Consider the following 18,956-nt stretch of genomic DNA (forward strand, 5'->3'; position numbering starts at 1 on the left):
TTCTCCCCGTCCTCCCGGTAGGCGCTCCCCTTCCCTTCCCCGCATTGTAACCTTTGCCGATCGGTTGGTGGGTAGAATAGAATTTAGGTTCTCGCTACTATAATTGAGTTGACTCATTCCCTGTTTATTTACTTTCAAGGTTTTTTTCTTCTTTTTCCTCTTGTTTGTTCGGTTTGCCGAACTCGCCGGTCTGAAGGCTTGTAGCCTACGCAGGCGACACTTATTGCTTCAGAGGGTAGACTTGTGCTTACCCCGAACTGGTCAAGGTTGGCTCGCACTACGCTTTTTGAAAAGGGGCGAAGTACAAACTAGTTCACGGCAAAAATGCTTTGGCTCGTGTTGGGTTTTGTCTCCATCGTCGTCCCGGTCGCATCTCAGACGACGGGTAACAATCCACAATGGGATCGATGGTGTGGGAAAGCGTACCAGCCCCAGTTAGTACTTGTCCTATAAACTCGCCAAAAAAAAGGGATGGGTTCAAACGACATTGCCAGGTCGCTCGTCGCCACTGTCCAATGGCCATCCCCTTTATACTGACCTCAGATCAGATTTCCTAGCTTTGATCCGGGCGGTCAGATCCAAAACCCGCCCGAGATCTCAGGCCCGCCGCAGCTCAACGTCCAGTTCAAGCCGCGCTTCAGCATTTACCTGTCCAATGAGCAAAAGGGTGAGTTCGTCATCAATGCGGAGCTGTCAAGGTACTTTGGCGCTCCGCTGGCCGAGTCGAGGCAAAAGGCCGGCCTGGCCTACAACATCACGCTCGACTCGACCGGCAAGCAGCTGGCAGCGGGGACCGTAGCCATCAACTCGACCCGCAACGTGGTCTCGTTTAACCTCGCGGGCGCCGTGGAGCCCTCCCGCACGGCACAGGCCGTGGTGTTCAGGGGCTGGGTGAACGCCGACGGCGGCAGCAACGGCGACGGCGACGGGGCCGAGCTGCGCGTCTACACGGCCAGGACGGACCTCTTCTTCCTGCCGGACAAGAAGCAGGGCAGCGCGACGCGCATCGACAACCTCAACGGCGGCCTGCAATTCCGCAACACGGCGTCGAACCAGACGTGGCGCCCGCTGCTGCCATACGGCTACTACGCCTCGTACGATGGGTTCCTGGGCCAGAACGACACGAGCCTGATCCAGAGGTACGCTGGCTTTGGGCTCAACTCCATGACGCCCCTGACGACGTACCCGGTCTCGCGTGATGCATTTGCGTACATGGGGAGGATCAACCTGCCATTCATGTACGACCTGCGGGACAACTATCAGAACAACACCTGGGTGGAGGAGAAGGTGCGGCCGGTTGTTGATGATGAAGCCTTGTATTCGTACTGGGGTGGCGACGAGTAAGATTCTTTCTGTCCTTTTTTTTCTGGTGATTTGAACTGTCGTTTCTGACATGTTTGCTTCAGACCCGACGGCCACCAGCATCCATTCAACTGGACAGTTGACTCGGTCAACCTCATCCGCAAGCTGGACCCCTACCACCCGGTCGCCGTCACGCTAAATTGCCAAAACTACTATTTTGCCGAGTACTCGGTGGCGGCCGACTTCCTGATGGAGGACGTGTATCCCATCATCGCCAACTCGACCTTTTCCAAGTGGGGCACGGCGTGCAACGCAACCTACGGCGACTGCGGGTGTGACAACTGCGACGGCAACGTGCGGGACGTGTCGCGGCGGCTCGAGGACCTGAACCGGTACGAGCGCATGCTCGGGCGCTGGCCTAAGACGAAGTTCCACAACCCGCAGAGCTTCCACGGCGAGGGCTACTGGCCCAGGGACCCGACGCCCGACGAGGCCTACGTCATGAACATGCTGGCCTTCAACCACGGCGCTGCCGGCATGGTCTCGTGGCTGTACCCGCCCACCGACCTGCTGGCCACCTCGCACGGCGAGCTGGCGAGGGTCGTCACCGCCTCGCCCGTCCTCGAGTTCTTGGTCAGCGAAGGCGACGGGCCGTACAGGGTCGACGTGCAGGGGTTGAAGGATGATCAGATAGACGTGGCGTACTGGCGCAAGGGGGATAAGGAGGTCTTGGTTAATATTGTTAATCCGAGCGAGTCGCAGAACCGGGACGGGGTCGCCTTCCCGATGCCTGGGAGTGCGGGGGCCCGGATCGAAAAGGTCCTCTGGGGTGACACTGGGATATGGGAGCTTGATGAGGGCGGCAAAAACATCCGTTCCAGGACAGGTTTTGGCAAAATGTCGGCTAGTCTCTTGCTTATAACGCTGGCATAACGGTTGCGCTGAGAGAAAACTGTACCGATAAGTACCACTACATTAGAGCAGCGTTGTCTCATATCAACAGAGGTTCATAGTTCGTGAATCAAAAAAAGGATTGCATTGAGAAACGGATCCTTTGGCAGCCACCTTGGATTGTATAGTATTCAAAGGGTATCAGTAAGACTCGACTCGACTCGACTATAGCTGTTTTTGTTGGCAACCCCATCCCCTCGTGAACCGTCCGCATCAGTTCGACAATCCATCCCTGACATCATGACTGATCAAGTCTCGCTCTCTTTGGATCATGACCAGAAGCCCCATGATCAGTTGCATCCTCGGATCCTCGCTCACGCTTCAGTTGAGGGTTCGATTCCTTGTCCAGCTCGGTCGCTTGGGACTGGTTCTGCTGCTGCTGTTGATTTATCGAGACGTCAGTCGCTACATCTCCGTCTGTCTGGTCCGGCTCGGCGGCTTTGTTGCCCTTCTCACCCTTCCTCTCCTTGTTCGCCGACTTCTTCTTCCGCTTCGCCTCCAACATATCCCGCTTCTGCTGCTTGCGTGCATTCTTATCCAAACTGCCAATGACTTGGTTCTCTTTGCCACAGGGCCATTTCGCCAGGGCGGCGGCCTCATCCTCGGCCGTCCACTCGCGCGGCAGCACCGCAAATGTCAGGTACGACGTGTGGGTCCTGACATCTGCCTCGGTCCGTGTAACCAGCCGCCCTTGCATGAACGGCGGTAGCGTGGAGGACCCCTCGGCGACACTGTCGTCCGCCGGGTCTTCGTAGGTATCCCTCATGTAAGCATCCGCGTCCTCGATTTCGGGATCGTGTATCGCTTTTTGATGCTCCCGAACCCGCGCCTCAATCTTTCTCAGCCTCCCGACCGCCTCGTCTACGTCCACTGGGGTCTGCGCCATGCCGCGTTCGGTCGCGACAGTGAGCCCGATCTTTTCGCGATTGACGTTGATGCGCTTGTTGGAGACATCCACGGTCTCAATGTCCATCCAGCCCAGTTGGCGCATTGTCGAGATTGTACGCGTGACCTGCTCAATGCATGGAGAGAATGTGCAAAGATATACACTCTTCTTGGGGTTTAAAGGCGAAACGTAACCGTCATCCACTACTTGTCTTTTCGCTGGCGGCTGGCCATCGGCGGTAGGTTCGTCTTCCAGAACCTTGTATCTTCTCCGTACCAGGTTTGGCAGCGCTTGCCAGGGCGCAGGAACATCGAGAAACACTGCTTCCGCATTTGGGCTCTGGCCATCTACTAGGAAACCGTCGTTGTAAACGTCACGATGTGTGATGCGAACGATGTCATCCAGCTTGTGGGATGAGATCTCTTTGCACATTGACTGATACCGCGGCTCGTTGAACTCAAAGCTGAAGACCTGGCCCTTCCCAGAGTCTATAGAGTTCAGCCTTGAACCCTCATCAGTAGCGCCAGGCACACCGTTGTAGACAGCCCTTGCCGAGGCATGTGTGAAACTTCCGCTCCCCGCGCCCGCCTCGATGATCTTGCTCCCAGGCCGCGCTCGTATCCTTTGCAGGATATAGCTGTAGTCTGGAGTATACACAACCTGCGTCCTGTGCGGCAGACTCATGGTCCATAGCTCCGGGCTCGGGGCCAGGATGTGAACGAACCCACTCGCTGCGGCGACGGCCTGCTTGGCCCCGGCCTTCTGCTCGCCCTCCGCCGGGGTGCTCTGCTCGTCTACCTCAGTGGTCTTTGGCTCTGCCTCATCTTGGCCATCGCGCTTGCGCTTCTTCTGCTGAGGCTTGCGACCCCTCGAGCCCGTGTCGACTTTTGAAGCACGGACCTGGGAACCCCAAGGCACACCGATGAAGGTCGAGTGCGGGAATGAGCCGAATCGCGTGTTTAGCACGGCGCCCTCGGCGTATCCGTCATGTTCGCCATCAATTTCTTCGAGATAAAGCGGCTGGAGTCGGTCGCGTGAGAGGTGGATGATGGCGAGGGAATTGGCCTTGGGCTGCCCCATGTGGAGAAAGGGCGAAGCGCTCTGAGGCATTGCGGAGGGTGTCGAACACGACCTGTGATCTCAATTGGACAATGTAATAATACAGTGCTCAAGATAAAAGAGATATTGGTGGTGTATTTTCCAAAATGGGTTTGCCCAATGACTATCTAAAAGCAGTCGCATACGAAACAAAGCATGTTTACTGGGACCGATGCTGCATATACCAAGAAAATAAAAAAAAGAAAAATTATTGAGCCTCTGGTCTGGGAGCTGATTCAAGCTCCCCACAAAAGCGCGGGGTAGGGTATCCCTGCCCATGAGCAAATACGCGTGAGACAATTGACGTGCTGGGCTAGGCGCAGAAGTTAATGCTATTCTTTATGCTACACGTTGCAACTGAAAGCTCCATTCCACTGCTGCCAATGCCGCGCCTGCTGCCCCTCCTTTAAGCTGCCCCCCTCTCTGACGCATCTTCCTGCACGCGCAGGCCCGCTTCCTGGATGCACTCCTTTTTCAGGACCGCGAGACCCTTTCTCTTCCATTCATCCACGAGGCGATTCTTCACCTCTAGATCCTCTTTAGCATACGCAGTTCCGGCAGCAGCATTGCCCACGATGGCGTCGCCCACCATCAAAGTCCACAACTCCCTGCAGCCCGGCGGGCCGGTGCCCTTCGAGCCCAAGGAGAAGGGTAACGTGTCATGGTACGCCTGCGGACCGACAGTCTACGACCAGAGCCATCTGGGCCACGCCAGGAACTATGTCTCGACCGATATCATCCGCCGCATCTTCTTGCACTACTTTGACTACAAGGTCAAGTTTGTCATGAACATTACCGATATCGACGACAAGATCATCATCAGGGCCCGGAGGCAAAGGTTGCTGGACCTCGAGAAGAAGAAGGCTTACACGCCGGAAGAGTTGCATGCGCTGGGCGCAAAAGCGTTTCTGGCTTATGCGCAGAGCAACCTGCCATTGCTTGTAGAGGCCGAAGCCTTGGACGAGAAGAACTACGAGCAGCGCCGCGATAAGGCGTATGGCGGCGTCCTGGCCGGCGGTGCGCTTACGGCAGACGGGAAGCCAGGCGATGGCGAGGCCAAGATCAAGATGCATCTGAGCAACATGGACGCCGCCGCCAAAGGTCTCCGGAATGGCAAGGTTTTTGGATCCGCGGACGAGGTGCTCCTCCCGTACCTCGACTCCCTGTACAAGGAGACGATCGACACGAGCGACCAGAGCATGTTCACGGACCTGACGCGGCGCATGGAGGCCGACTTCTTTGACGACATGGACAACCTAAACAACTTGCGCCCCGACGAGATCACTAGAGTGACCGAGTACGTGCCCCAGATCGCCGACTTTGTCGACAGGATAGTCAAGAAGGGCTTCGCGTACGAGTCGGAGGGCTCCGTATATTTTGATATTGCCGCCTTCGAAAAGGGCGGCAACACTTATGCACGCCTCAAGCCCGAGAGCCGCGGCGACAAGGCATTGCAGGAGGAGGGAGAGGGTTCTCTCTCCAAGGGTGCTGGCGGAAAGCGGAGCCCTGGCGACTTCGCGCTGTGGAAGCAGTCGAAGCCCGGTGAACCCTACTGGCCGAGCCCCTGGGGAAATGGAAGGCCTGGTTGGCACATTGAGTGCTCGGTCATGGCGTCGGACAGGCTGGGGGCGCAGATGGATGTTCACTCCGGAGGCATAGATCTTGCCTTCCCGCACCACGACAACGAGCTGGCGCAGAGTGAGGCATACTATTGCGAGCATGGCAAGGGGGAGCACACTTGGGTCAAGTACTTTTTGCACATGGGTCATCTGTCGATCTCGGGATCAAAGATGTCCAAGTCGCTCAAGAATTTCCAGACCATCAAAGACGCATTAGCCACCACATACTCGGCAAGGAATCTGCGCATAGTATTCATGATGGGCAGGTGGAACGAGGGCGTGGAAATTTCGCCTGAGTTAAGGGTACAGGCGGATAGCTGGGAGAACACGGTCAACGTAAGTCAATCCGGCATATCAATACTGTCAGCCGTTATAAGTGCCCCCACGCTAACTACTGATACAGCAATTCTTCACAAACACCAAGTCATGGCTGGCAGAGGCAGGCGTTGCATCCACCAATGATGGACTCGAGTCTCTGTCTATTTCGGACGATGCGGCACAACAAGGCCTGCTTGCGGATCTTGATCAAGCCAAGAAAGACACTCAAGCTTTCTTGACAAACTCGTTCGACACCAACGGTGCATTGCGCACAATCGCAGAGCTGGTCAACAAGGTCAATGTTCACAAACGGGAACACAAGAACGATGCAGACCTCGTAGCCATAGAGAGGATAGCACGATGGGTTACGCGGATGGTCGGCATCTTCGGCCTCGACGCCAACGCTAAACCACCTTACAACGGACTCGGCTGGGTGTCAGACCCAAGCGCAGGCTTGGACCTGGAAGCAGTCAGGAAAACGTACGCCTCAGTCCGGGACGAAATCAAGACGTCTGGGTTCGCAGAGTCGGTGATTGCGGTCCTCGACACGCAAAGCCCGGCGTCCGATGTCCAAAAGCTGGAGGACTCGGGAGTCACGGACCCGGAGAGGCTGGCATACCCATTTGTGGATGCCGTGGCCAAGCTCCGCGACGAGCTGCGCAGGACCGTGTCGTCCGCGGCCAGCCCGGAGCAGAAGAAGGCTATACTCAGCTTGAGCGACCGCATCCGCGACCACGACTTGACGAACCTGGGCGTCTATCTCGACGACCGGCCGGATGGGCAGCCGTCGCTGATCAAGTTCGTCCCCGCAGCGCAGCTGATCGCGGCGCGCGAGGAGAAGGCGGCTCAGCAGGCGGCCAAGGAGCGGGCCAAGGAGGAGGCCAGGCTGGAGAAGGAGCGCAAGGAGCAGGAGAGGTGGGCCAAGGCGGCAGTCAAGCCGCAGGATATGTACCGGTCGGAGACGGAAAAGTACAGCGAGTTTGACGACGAAGGCATCCCGACAAAGATGAAGGATGGCAGTGAGGTGACCAAGTCGGCTGCCAAGAAGCTGAAGAAGGACTGGGAGAAGCAGAAGAAGCTGCATGAGGAGTACCTCAAAAAGTTTGGAGGAAGTTGAGCTGGGCAAATAGATATGAAAAGCCAACTACCAATTGACTAGGGGATTAGCTCACGTCGGTGCTGCCAGCTCAACAGATTCCACCAATTGCACGTCCTCATATCAAGGCGTATGCCCAGCAGCGGCAAACACAGCGCAAGCTTCATTCACATTGGCATTTGCACAAGAGAGGATATATTGTGTCTCATACGTCGTCGCTCAAATTTCAATTCACTAGGTGCTATTCTGCACAACCCAAGAGTCCCCCAGCTCTCGATTCCCGTATGCAATTTAATACTGCATGTGGCGATGCGGCCTCTGCTGCTCACTATGAATTGAAAGAAAGAGGCATCTGGGTCAGTTTGAAACCCAAAGCATAGCAAGTGTGGGGGGGAAAAGGAAAAAGAAAAGTAAAATACTCACGGGTTGTACTCGGCGTATTGACCATACTGCTCATCGTACATGCGCTCGGCCTGCTGCTTGGCGTGGTGCTTTGCCTTTTCGCGGTCGATCATGTCGAGGCCCTTGGTCTCGACCAGCTTATCGACCTCGAAGCCGGCGGCGGCGGCGAGCATCTCCTTGGCCAGGCCGTGGTTGACGGGCTGTCCCGACTCGCGCTGCTTCTTCTCCCACAAGTGCATAGCCTCGAAGCTGGCTGCAGAGGCGAGGAGCTCGTGCGACAGCTTGGACTCGTGAGGAGTTCCGTTGTAGAACTCGTCACGGTGCTCCTTGGCCTCGTCTGTAGTTTCTGAGGTCAGTAAAAGGGGAGAAAAAAGAAGAGAGAAAAGGAACATATGTCAGGACGGGGTGGATGTTGAGAGGTGAGACCTACCGAATCCGAACATTTTGTGTAGTATTGAGGGGATTTGGAAATATGAGATGGGGATTTGGTGAGATTGGTTGGGATTGTGAGTCTGCGGTTTTGTTCTTTGATGTTGGCTTGAGGGTGATGATCTGATGAGGAGACAAACGTAGAACTCGAGATGGAAACGGCTGGTTTATATCTAAATCCGATCCAAACCTATCCCACATTGAACGTTTATAGTATCTATCTAGCTGCACTGTATCTTCATCCCTGGCACACCACCCAAGTTCCGCGCGTCCCATCTCAAACCCCCAGACTCCCTGTCCCGTCTTTTCCAAGCTCAAGCTTGTTTTTTTTTCACTGACCCAGCTACTTCGTACCAAGTCTGTCGATCGCCCTCTTTCATGCGGTACAGTTACGTCGTAAACCAAAGCCGGGGAAGTCTGCCTGAATGCTTACGCAACTCACCGGAAGCGGGCCACTCCCTAGGTTGTTTACTAACCCGGGTTAAACTTAGTGCCGGTAGCTTTCCTGTCTCAGCCCCCTAAAATGTTCGAACCCGTCTGAAAAAAATAACAAGGGCTCACCCCGCCTTGATGACGACCTTGCTGAAGTAAAGACAGCTTGACAACATGCATCTTCCCGCAGCAAAAGAAGTAAAAGCTTATTTGGTACTAAGCATTACTTAGTACCCCCTCCTTTCAACCCACCGCCATTACGCGAAATAATCCGGGGTTGTGAGTGGTACTCGGTGGGGTCACAGTTAGGGGGCTCAACTACCCGAGCAAAGATAAGCTGCACGGAGTGGGTGTAGATCTGGAACCAGGCTGGCCCGCCAAAAGTCGTCGTCATCAGCTTTTGTGGCGTGTTTACCGGGCTGGCGGTGTCGCTGCTGAAGTAAAAAAAAAAAAAAAAAAAAAAAGAAATGGACAGTAAGTAACATCGCAGAAAGACCTCGGGTTTACTCATATCCTGACGGTGTAGTTTGAATTTTACATGGGCGGCGCATCTTTGCGTCGGTGGCATCTTGTACGGGATGAAGTGCTACGGATAACTATACTTGCATAGTTGAGGGGGATAAGCTTTGCTACTTCGTATAACAACACTAGGACAAGGTACATGAATTTGCCAAGTACGGTGGATGTGGCATTGAATATTGTACAGTACATAAACCTTGTAAATACCTAAGTACTATTGACACAGGGTACAAAGATATGTTTTGGATAAAAAAATACGAAGTAGCAAAAGGTACGACTCCACCAAGGTGCTCATCTCATCCATGTTCCAGACCATCCATAATCCTATCGATCGCCCAGAGCTGCCAGATCCGGCCTTGGCAAAGCTTGTCGTGGATGCCAACGGGGGTGTTGGCTACACAGTAATCCACAGCAAAAGAACAACAACAGTACGGTACGGAACGCAGAGCGACAACACCCTGATGGCCAATTGAAACGTTTCAATGAGTTGACTTTACCCACTCAACTCCTTAGACAGACCAATGCATGCATGCCTACTTTCTTTTTTGTTTTTTGTCGTTGAGGCTTTTTTTTTATTCTATCTTTTGTTTACTTCTTTACCCCTTTATACTCTGTAGCACCCATTGGAGCCCTCACCCTCCGGGCTGTGTTGATCGTCATAAGCCAGCCCCCCCTCCACCAAACGCCCGCACGGGGGGCTCAGAGGAGAAATCTCGGCTTTTCGGACTGTCTGCCGTCTATTCCCCCGGGCCTGAGTCAGTTCCTTACCCACGACCACCACCAGCAATCCCTCCCGCTGCCGTCGCCCTCCTTGGGCTCTCAGAGAGCATCAATGGTGAGATGAGGGCCTTGTCGTCAACGTCTTTTCCCCTGATCTCGAGTCTTGGAGGCGGGACCAGCTCCTGTGCGCGTTTGCCGCCCGATGATGCCTTGTTTTCTTTTTGCGTGCAAGACTCGGCGATCCCCGATGAGCAATGCTGCCCACACAGTGGTGCTTCCGGGTGAGCCGTAATGGTCTTTTGGGTCTTATCCCAATAGGCGCACTGGTGTTGTAGTGCCGGCCGCGCGGCGATCTTTTGCTGGTGGTGCATCGACTCCGCCGACGATTGGTGCTGCTTGTGACGCTGATCGTGTTGTTGGTAGTGACCGAGGGGCAGCGGGTTGAAAACAAGACTTTGGCATGGCCCGAAGGAGGGACTGGACGGTACTGGAATTGCAGTGCTCATGGCTGCGGTGCGAAGCGAGCGGTTCGAGTGTTTATAGTGTGGTATAGTGGGGTGCTGTCGTGAATACAGGTAGGTCCCTACCTAGGTAAGGTAGTATTTCTGCTGCTGTTGGTGAGTCCTGCACCACTGCCGACGATCCTGGTAAGCATACACGTCCGTCTGTCCGGGTACGAGGTGGCCCTCTGATTTCTTTTTAACGTCAGTCTCTAACAGGATTGTTTGTTTGCTCCAGGTGCGATGAAACCTCGGAAAATGCTTCGCGAACGAGTTGAGATTCCTTCCAACGGTCTTATCCCATTGAAATCGCCCCAGAATCGTCACCAATCTACCTTGGCATTCTCCCTAACAACGACTGACCCATGCGACCGGGCGCGATGGATTCATTCCGAGACGAAATAGCCTGGCGGGCCTTAGCATAACTACAGTCTTTTTAGCGCCTGAACCCGTTTGTCAGCCCAATCAATCACTCTCGGCGGGCTGGGAGCTGTCTGCTTTTCTTGCTGGTCGACCTGGTATAGCCCGGCAGTAGCTCACGCTGTCGCCGCTGACCCGGTGCCAAACTGATCTGCATCAGGTGCAAACCCATTTCTGATCTTTTCTTTTTCTCTTTTCCCAACGAAAGCCGTTCTCGGACACCGATGATGCGGACAAAGGCGGACTTGGCCTTGGAACATTTTGCCCAGCTACGCCGAGTAGCGCCTTGACGTTTGGCGTCGCTCGTCTGGGCGCGAGTCTTTTTCTGGCGGCAACAAAAAGCAAAAAGAAGAAAAAAACCGATCTACCGGTCCGTCCGAGACACTTTTCGCAACGGAGCGAACTGTAGTTGGGGGGATAATCCGCAGGTTTTAGTGCGGTTGAGGACTGCCAGCCTGCCACTGGTGTTTCCGCGGGGAGGATTTGCATCGTCAGATTCGCAAAGCTAGCCAAGGCGCTCAGAGAGCAACTACCGGTACCTTTGCAGTAACTGATACGGAAAAGTCGCCACCGGCTGACCTACGCGCCAATCGCCAAGAAAGACGCCGCCAGTGCCATTCCACATCTTTCGAGGTTTTGCCATTCAAAATATTCTTGGGATCAAGGTAAAGAAGATAAGAGTTCATGTAAGAGAGGAATGCCTTATTATAGGTGGAACTGAGAACCACAAGTAACGCTGCTCTTCCCGCTACTATCACTAACCATCTGACTCTTTGCTCAATGGGTCTTGATTTCGACGTTGCCAGATTGAGGTACCGTCGCCAAGGGCAAGACTCTGCAATCCTCAAGTCTTTTCTGCAATACCGCCTCTTGCTGTGTACTTTCGATTGCGGCAGGTGCTTTATTCGGCGTGACATCAGGGGTTGAATTATCCCCTCCCTCCTTCCCCTCAACGGCCGCAAATACAGTCTTGTAGTAGTATTCTAAAATTGTAGGGGAAGCCCCATAGTCAAACTTGGACGGGGAAAAGTCTGCTGCAGTTGGAATCGAGGTGTCGGTCCTGATCTTTGGCCTGCTGGATGCTGCTGGGCCTTCACTTTCGCATCGCACTGCGTGTGGCGAGCCCTCCCCGGCCTCTTGTGTGGTATCACTTTCGGTTGTTCGTTCGGCACCTGCCGCGCGATTACCTGAAACGCTCCTGATCGACAACGGTCTGATTTCTATATCCCCGACCAATGCTTGTCCGGTCAAGAAGACCATGTATGGCTTGGAAGGCATGCGAAATGACGGAGGGACACCGGCCGTCTTGTCGCTTTGAGCATTCGTCTTGGACAATATAGGTCTCCCTCGTGCCGGTTTAAGTACCGAAGGCATCGACCTCACACCACAAGCTTCTTCAGAGTCCCTCGGCGACGGCTCGACGGAGATGTCGGTATTGTTAACAGAGTCGAAAGCTTTAAAGTGCTGAAGTTGCTCTTCCCATTCTTCAAGTGGAGATCGCGGTTCTCTCTGCGGTCGCTGACCAATCTCATCCATCACCATCCAGCTGTACCGAACATTCTTGCCATACATGGTCGGCATCCACACCAGGTATCTCTCAGTGTCCCGGGCCGAAGCTGGTGAAAAAGGTTCCGTTTCGGGTGACGAGGTGTTCTCTCTGAGTGATACTGGCGAACAGCTCCTCAGGGATGAGGGGGTTTGGTCCCCAAGGGTCGACGATGAGTACTGCGCTCGGTGGTACTGAGGCTTGCCCACGTTTCTTCGTACGAGTCGACCACTCTCTCGCGTGCGGCCTGGCCTGGGCCACTCCCAGTTCGATTGTTGATCTTGAGTAGCCCTAGGAAATGCGGTGGAATCTGTGTAAATGCCAAGGGGGTGTGAGACAAGGGCATGTGGTCGGCGAGGAGCCACAGAACGCCCTGGAGGTACGGACTGAGCCCTTGGTGACGCCATATCCCTTGAGAGGTCTGTACCGGCAATGTCGACACCTTTGTAGTCTAAGCTTGACGATAACTTTAGGTCTTTTTTGTATGGTGACTTTCCCAATGAAATTGAAAAGAGTTCAATCGACCAGATCTTGGGAGATGTGGTGTATAAACGCTTCAACGGAGACTAGCTGGAGATCTCTCACAGCCAACTCTGATCAGAACAGATCTACATCCTGGAATATCCCAAGCGATCATTAAATACGACAAACGGAGACCTCTTGACCTGATGAGAACAAAGACTCCCCTTCTCCGATGGCTCTGCCGCCGGATTCCCCATCAATAGTGGCGTGTCTTTGTACTCGATGGGAAGGACGCTGAGGAATGCCGAGAGTTGTCTCAGGCACAAAGGTGCAGCTTATTCGCCCCTATGTTCTGGACCAGACATCCCGACGTCCTCGAGCTCTAGAACTCTCCATTGGCGTCACGAGAGCGGTTGATCGTGCCTGTTGGTCGCGGTTGGTCGAGGTTTCCTGAGATGATTTGCTGTCTCTTATGTTAATTATAACAGTAGAAGTTTTCGAAACCACTGGATGCAGCATCGACTCTGTTCATTCGAGGACCGTTTTAGGAGAAAACCAACAGTGTATGAGGGATGCAGCGAATGAAACAACAGCTCGGTTTAGCAGATAAAGACTCATGTGGGAGACAGATAGGGGATAGTGAGCTGATGGTAAGCAAAGGGTTTATAATTAATCGCTTCAAACAACCCACGTATCAAAAGTAAAAAGCCAACGGTTAGAAAACATCTCGCGCATAGCGTCGTAAAGCTCTGCCGCAAGACCAGACTAGTCCAAAGAACAACAGGAAAGCAACAACCGAGCCTACTGCGATGCCCGCAATGGCCCCCGTATCAATATCGCCACCTTGATCGACACCACTGGAATATCCGTCAGCAACAGTCTCGATCGTGACCTTTGGGGTTGGTGGTGCTTGTTGATCAGCGAAAATATGCGTTGTTGAGTTTCCTGGACGGTGATCAGCGTCACCTATCGCTGGCATGATGAGAGACGTCTGAAACTTCAAAAGACAAGACATAAAAACTTCGGGATGTGTTGCTTCCTTGAAGGGTTAGAACCCATTCCCCCTGCAAAACCTGAGGGATCAGCTTTTTGGCTTAAATACATCAGCCTCGAGTGTCTCTCGGTGACCAAGAGCTGGTTCTTGCCAACACAAGAACAACCACAGGACAACCGTGAAAAACCGGCAAGGGCCATGGTATACGTATCAAAGTGATACCCATTCCCTTACCTTGTCAACCTTTTCCATCTCATAAAGAATCTACGATTGAAGTATCAGAATCCCGCCGACCGAATCTAACCCGTCGTGTCGGGACCGGAGATCCCTCGTGCAGGCTCTTCTTGTTGCGTGAGCGTGCACACAAGACCAAGGTCACGAGAAGAATAACGACCCCAAGCACAGTCCCCGAAATGATCCACGCATCTCTCGAGTAGGGAGCCATCCCTGAAGGAACATCGCCAGAGACTTGGTCAGAGCCGACGAAGGCCACAGTTACCGTGGGATCCACGACTGAAGACCGGCTTGTTGTACTCGTTGTTATCCCAGTGCCGTACCTTACTGAGCTGGTTACTGGAGAATTGGCAGGTGGAGGCCATGCTGTCGAGGTTGTGGTGCTCGTCGTCGTTGTAGTTGTGGTTTCGAGGCCACAGCCGCAGTCTGTTGAGATATGCATAGACTCTTTGACTCTTGTTGTCGACGGTATTTGCCGTTTTTGTCTTGGTTTGTGAGCCACCTGGCGATGGACACTACTGTCGAGGCACCAGATGGTAACTGTTCGAAAAGAAGATTGCCCTCTACAAAGTAATCTATCCATTTCACACTTGTGCAACCGTCTACTGTCGGCTTTGTCATACCGAAAGGTCAACACGAGTGAGTGTTCAAGCCTATCCCACCCCTCGAACAGACAGGACGAGGCGAGAATGCCTGTACACCCAGTGACAGGCCCAGTCGAGCATCGACATGTGGAAAGTCAACTCTGAGGAAACCCCAGGCGAACTATCGCCTGTCGGTGATCCGCTTTGTGTTGCGTTACTGCTGCTCAGCAGCAGCGTCCATGCTTCGAAGCCAACCGGGTAAAGCTGTCGAGGTTCACGACACTGCGGAATCAAGCCATCCAAGAACGCAGTGATCCCTAGAAAACAGCCAGAGAAAGAGCTCAGGCGGCTGACATGCGGATGGCATATTCTACTGCACATATTAGCCCATCCGTGATTTGTCACGACAAGTTGCATGCGCTGTTTCCGCTTCACATGAGAGAGGCAAACAAATCATGTTGCGACTAGGCAAGAGCCGAACAAGTGCGACGACAAGTATATCTTAGCGTTCTGGATCGAGACAGAGGACTAGCAGTGCAGCGAAAAAATACCATTGCGAGCATTTTTGGTAGTTTTGTAGATCTCTAAATGAAACAGGCACTGGATTGATTAGCCAGCGACTGAGATTAACGACGGATCCTTCCCATGATATTAATCTCTGGACGTTCGTCGACGAAAATCGCCTTGCCACGTATTACACGACTCACGTCGAGAGGAATTCTCGATCCGTTGTGCGTAGCGGCAGAACGCCCATTTCTATCTGGAGAGGAAAATCACAAGTCCAGAGACAGAGAAGGAATTTCTGCAACGAGCTTCATAAACAGAACTGGTGGAGCTTTTCCTGCACGGACCATCTGCTCGAAGCTGTCATCACGTGCCTCATGAGCTCCTTCGATTCCATCGATGCGAGCCGATGAAATAGAACATCCGTGATTGGCCAGAAAAGACCCACATGTCCGTCGTCTCCAGCCGAGGAGCGGCAGATACCAGGAACCAGAGCCGAATCAAGTGCGTCGTCGCCAAACCGCGAACTTTGACGCAAACGACCTTGGACGTCGAAACCTATAATCAATCCCGCCGAAAAGTCGCAATCAAGGATCCAAAGCTTCCCAAAACTTCGTGACATCTGCCGATTTGCAGCTCCAACCGATCTTACAGGCAAACTCGTGCCAGCCAGCTTCCCAAAACCCGCCAAAATGAACACCCAAAGGGTCGGCCTCATGGCCATGCGCCGAGGTGAGAAACCCTCCTCCGGGGCTCTCACACGCGCCAATTCAGGCCGGAAGCAGTCGGGCTAACCCAATCATCTAGCTGCTCTTCGCAACCCCGTCTCCTTCACCCAGCAGATCCCCAGGTTGGCTCTCGCAAGCTCACAAGCACGGTATGTGTAACCTAAACTTGAACCCCCTTGCAGGACGACAAGCCACGCCCGTTGGCTCGAACATTCACCCTCCGCGAACACTCCCAGGAAGCTGACAACCAATATATTACACCCATCAACAGCCCCGTATCAACAGAAAAGCTCTCCCACAGCGATGCCGACCGCCTCCTGGCCGAGCAGCGCCTCAAGCGGCCCGTGTCGCCGCACCTCCAGATTTACGACTACCGACAGACGTGGCTGAGCGGCTCCGTCTGGCAGCGTATCACGGGATCCCTCCTGACTGGCGGCCTGTACGTCTTTGGCGCCGCCTACCTCGTCGCCCCGCTGACCGGCTGGCACCTCGAGACCACCAGCATGGCCGCCGCCGTCGCCGCCTGGCCCGCTTTCGCCAAGGGAGGTCTCAAGTTCCTCATCGCCTGGCCCTTCACCCAGCACGCCATCGCCGGCGTCCGCCACCTGGTCTGGGACTTCGCCCTCGGCTTCAACAAGCCAACGATCGCAAAGACAACCAACGTTCTGTGGGTCACCGGCATCCTGTCGGCTGCTGGCTTGGCTGCCTTCCTGTGAGGGAGGGTAGCTGGTTCGGGGGGGGGGGGGGAAGTGTTTTGAGGGGTGAGAGGGAAGATCAGGGCTGTGGACGTCTACTGAGCTGAAAAGTATTGACAGGGGAGACGTCAAGAGATGGAGAGCGGCGGCGTGTTGGATGAAAAAGACCCTGGGTGGTTAGGCTCATTGGGTCTTGTGTAACTCAGTTTCAATAAATATGTACGGCGTTTCTAATTGCACGTGGTTGTGGTCCAAACATCACACGATGGTGTAGACCAAGTTGGCAGCCCTGAAGATATTCATTGCCATATGTGCAGTTATATCTTCTCTAAGCGTTTACCACAATGTGCAGAGTGATTTTGGTATTAAAGGATGCAATCAAAAAGAAATATTCCGTTTCCCTTGCCCCAACTCCGTTGCTCCTAAGAAAGAAAAAATGCGCGCCCAAATATAGAGTAGTCCCTCTAGAATGATACCCAGGCCCATGCGCAAAAACCATGCCACGTAGGCCAACAATCATCAATACTGTAAAAGCTGCAAGTGTTGCCTCGAGGCTATTCGATATTCCTCGCCGCAAGCACAACCCTCACCAGCTTGTGGTCTCCCTTGTCTGCAATCCTCCTACCGACGATCGGGCCCAGGAACTCGACCAGCTCCGCGCTCTCGCTCTCCGACGTACCCCCATTGACGCCATTCGGCACGGCCGGGTCGTGCTCGACCAGTGACATGATTGCCTTGACGATGGCGCCCACCAACGCCTCGAACTCGATCTGCGCCACGGTGCCCGCCGCCCCTGCCGCGTTGGCTGCCTTTTCCTGTAGAGGCTGCAGCATGCCCGTATCGAATTCGCGCAGGTTGGGCAGGACGAGGATCCGGAAGGCCTCCGGCCCTCCCGCAGCCGCGAGACCGTTCAGGGCACCGAACAGGACCGGTGCCGGCTTCGTTGGGTCCAGCAGGTACTTGAGGCACGTGCGAGTCAGCTTGGACCGGAGGTGGCGGTTAGCGCGCGTGTACTTTATTGCTATCTTGCCGAGCAAGCTAGCGGCGAACTCGCGAAGCAGAAACTGTTCGCGCAGCGCCTCTCGGTTGACACTGCTGCTGTTTCCGCTGCCACTGCCCTCCTCCTGCTTGCTCGTGCTTGTGCTAGCGCCGATCTTGCGGCTCATGAGTGCCGTCAGTACCGGTGCTGACAGCGGACCGGCATAAGGATCCAGGAACAGGTTCGAGTTGTCAACCAGCGCCGCCGTCAGCTCCATCATCTGCCGTACGGTAAAGGTGTCATCCAGGCGATGTGTAACCTGGTTGGCGATGAAGTTGGCAAAATATGGAACCAGCTGATGCAGACCTGGGTCGTTCCTGACCGAAGCGAGAGCCGCATTGCGCAGACGCACGACTTCTTCGTCTGGGGTGTCATCCAGGACTGCAGCTTGGATCTTGTCAAAGTAGAGAACCAGCTCCTTGCTAATGATTTGCTTAACAGCGGGGTGGAAAGCAAGGTTGTCGTTGCCCGCAAGAGCATTGAGGGCGGGGTTGGCACCGGGGCCCTTGGGTATCAGCTCTTGTGCCCTCGACTCTGCTGTTGTTGGGTTCTGTGGAATTGATGGTTGGACGCCCTCTACGGCAAGCCAGTGAGCTAAAGAAACAATACAGTAGGTTAGTACGGCATTACACATCGATGGTCATGAGCAACCCCACTGTATCTTCAGGGTGTAGACTCACCAGTAAAGCTCATATCCCTCGGCACTTTGGGCAAAGGCGCATTGATCAGCTTCTCAAAGTCGACCTCCTCGTCGTCAATGTAGAAGAGAGGCTGTCCCGGACCCAAGCTCGCCTCGCCGTAGCGCAGCGGCCTCGTCGAGTCGTACCCGTACAGCGGCTCCACGTCGAGGACCTTGAAGGCCTGCGACGTGTCCTGCACCGTCAGGGTCGTCCTGTTGGCCGCCCGCATGAAGCGCAGGGCCTCGACAAGCACCTGTCCTATGCGGTATTCCACATCCTGCGCCAGGCACCGGACCGCGTCGTCGTTGATGTTGGGAATCCCGACCGACTCGGCCACGTCCTTGACGTTTTCCGTGTTCCACAACAGCTTGGGCGCATTGTCTTCGACCCGCGCCGCTGCGCCGCTAGCGGCCTGTCCTGCTCCTGCGGTCGCGGCAGCAGCTGGGGCGCTCGCCATCATGAAAAATAATTGTAGCCCTACTCTGTTGCCTTATTTGTCGCGATGCGGGGATGGCTTCTAGATGCTAACGAGGGTTGTTGATGCTTGAAGATCGAGCTTGTACGGTGATTGATCGGAAGCGATTGATTGATCAAGGTCAAGTGAAGCGGGATTTTTAAAATCTTTTATTGGTTTGCAGTTTAGCTTGGAGTGACGGTCCAACTCAAATTGCCTTCATGTGCGAATCGTTGGTCAGAGAGATGACCGCTGGAGAGGTGTGGTTCGTTGCATTATTTGGGCGCGCCAAAATCACCACGAAGCTTACGCGCGGTGCGCGCCACTCAATGTATATGGCAGCC

The 18,956-nt window shown here is 54.3% G+C and overlaps 8 protein-coding genes across 9 annotated transcripts; 3 read left to right on the forward strand and 5 right to left on the reverse strand.

Moving 5' to 3' along the window:
* Nucleotides 1–27: 27 nt before the first annotated feature.
* Nucleotides 28–2,348, forward strand: MGG_04870 (uncharacterized protein). Its single transcript, XM_003712302.1, has 3 exons — nucleotides 28–434; nucleotides 549–1,340; nucleotides 1,407–2,348. Exons 1-3 carry the CDS (start codon nucleotides 325–327, stop codon nucleotides 2,233–2,235), a joined length of 1,731 nt encoding a protein of 576 aa, XP_003712350.1. The 5' UTR covers nucleotides 28–324; the 3' UTR covers nucleotides 2,236–2,348.
* MGG_04871 lies at nucleotides 2,316–4,415 on the reverse strand (the record flags this gene model as incomplete). 2 transcript variants are annotated; one of them, XM_003712303.1, is made up of 2 exons in its annotated part: nucleotides 2,316–2,632; nucleotides 2,710–4,415. In XM_003712303.1, 2 exons carry the CDS (start codon nucleotides 4,247–4,249, stop codon nucleotides 2,568–2,570), a joined length of 1,605 nt encoding a protein of 534 aa, XP_003712351.1. The 2 variants fall into 2 exon arrangements, with proteins under 2 accessions (XP_003712351.1, XP_003712352.1); XM_003712304.1 differs by having other exon boundaries at nucleotides 2,492–4,249.
* A 147-nt stretch (nucleotides 4,416–4,562) lies between these two features.
* Nucleotides 4,563–8,402, forward strand: MGG_04872 (cysteinyl-tRNA synthetase). Its single transcript, XM_003712305.1, has 2 exons — nucleotides 4,563–6,192; nucleotides 6,260–8,402. Exons 1-2 carry the CDS (start codon nucleotides 4,699–4,701, stop codon nucleotides 7,289–7,291), a joined length of 2,526 nt encoding a protein of 841 aa, XP_003712353.1. The 5' UTR covers nucleotides 4,563–4,698; the 3' UTR covers nucleotides 7,292–8,402.
* On the reverse strand, nucleotides 7,472–8,262 carry MGG_04873 (uncharacterized protein). The gene is made up of 3 exons (XM_003712306.1): nucleotides 8,103–8,262; nucleotides 7,694–8,009; nucleotides 7,472–7,598 (listed from the first exon to the last, which is right to left on the reverse strand). Exons 1-3 carry the CDS (start codon nucleotides 8,113–8,115, stop codon nucleotides 7,562–7,564), a joined length of 366 nt encoding a protein of 121 aa, XP_003712354.1. The 5' UTR covers nucleotides 8,116–8,262; the 3' UTR covers nucleotides 7,472–7,561.
* Nucleotides 8,403–9,767: 1,365 nt separating the features above from the next.
* Nucleotides 9,768–10,333, reverse strand: MGG_12974 (uncharacterized protein). The gene has a single exon (XM_003712307.1). The coding sequence runs from the start codon at nucleotides 10,276–10,278 to the stop codon at nucleotides 9,817–9,819; it is 462 nt and encodes a 153-aa protein (XP_003712355.1). The 5' UTR covers nucleotides 10,279–10,333; the 3' UTR covers nucleotides 9,768–9,816.
* Nucleotides 10,334–11,311: 978 nt separating this feature from the next.
* Nucleotides 11,312–12,584, reverse strand: MGG_04875 (uncharacterized protein; the record flags this gene model as incomplete). The annotated part of the gene is made up of 2 exons (XM_003712308.1): nucleotides 11,312–12,308; nucleotides 12,419–12,584. 2 exons carry the CDS (start codon nucleotides 12,582–12,584, stop codon nucleotides 11,470–11,472), a joined length of 1,005 nt encoding a protein of 334 aa, XP_003712356.1. The 3' UTR covers nucleotides 11,312–11,469.
* A 2,894-nt stretch (nucleotides 12,585–15,478) lies between these two features.
* MGG_04876 (succinate dehydrogenase cytochrome B subunit) lies at nucleotides 15,479–16,847 on the forward strand. The gene is made up of 3 exons (XM_003712309.1): nucleotides 15,479–15,748; nucleotides 15,824–15,893; nucleotides 16,016–16,847. The coding sequence occupies exons 1-3, from the start codon at nucleotides 15,709–15,711 to the stop codon at nucleotides 16,458–16,460; spliced, it is 555 nt and encodes a 184-aa protein (XP_003712357.1). The 5' UTR covers nucleotides 15,479–15,708; the 3' UTR covers nucleotides 16,461–16,847.
* On the reverse strand, nucleotides 16,582–18,956 carry MGG_04877 (transcription initiation factor TFIID subunit 6). The gene is made up of 2 exons (XM_003712310.1): nucleotides 18,159–18,956; nucleotides 16,582–18,072 (listed from the first exon to the last, which is right to left on the reverse strand). Exons 1-2 carry the CDS (start codon nucleotides 18,616–18,618, stop codon nucleotides 16,994–16,996), a joined length of 1,539 nt encoding a protein of 512 aa, XP_003712358.1. The 5' UTR covers nucleotides 18,619–18,956; the 3' UTR covers nucleotides 16,582–16,993.

This window comes from Pyricularia oryzae, chromosome 3, assembly GCF_000002495.2.
Source record: "Pyricularia oryzae 70-15 chromosome 3, whole genome shotgun sequence".
Classification (NCBI taxonomy): domain Eukaryota; kingdom Fungi; phylum Ascomycota; class Sordariomycetes; order Magnaporthales; family Pyriculariaceae; genus Pyricularia; species Pyricularia oryzae.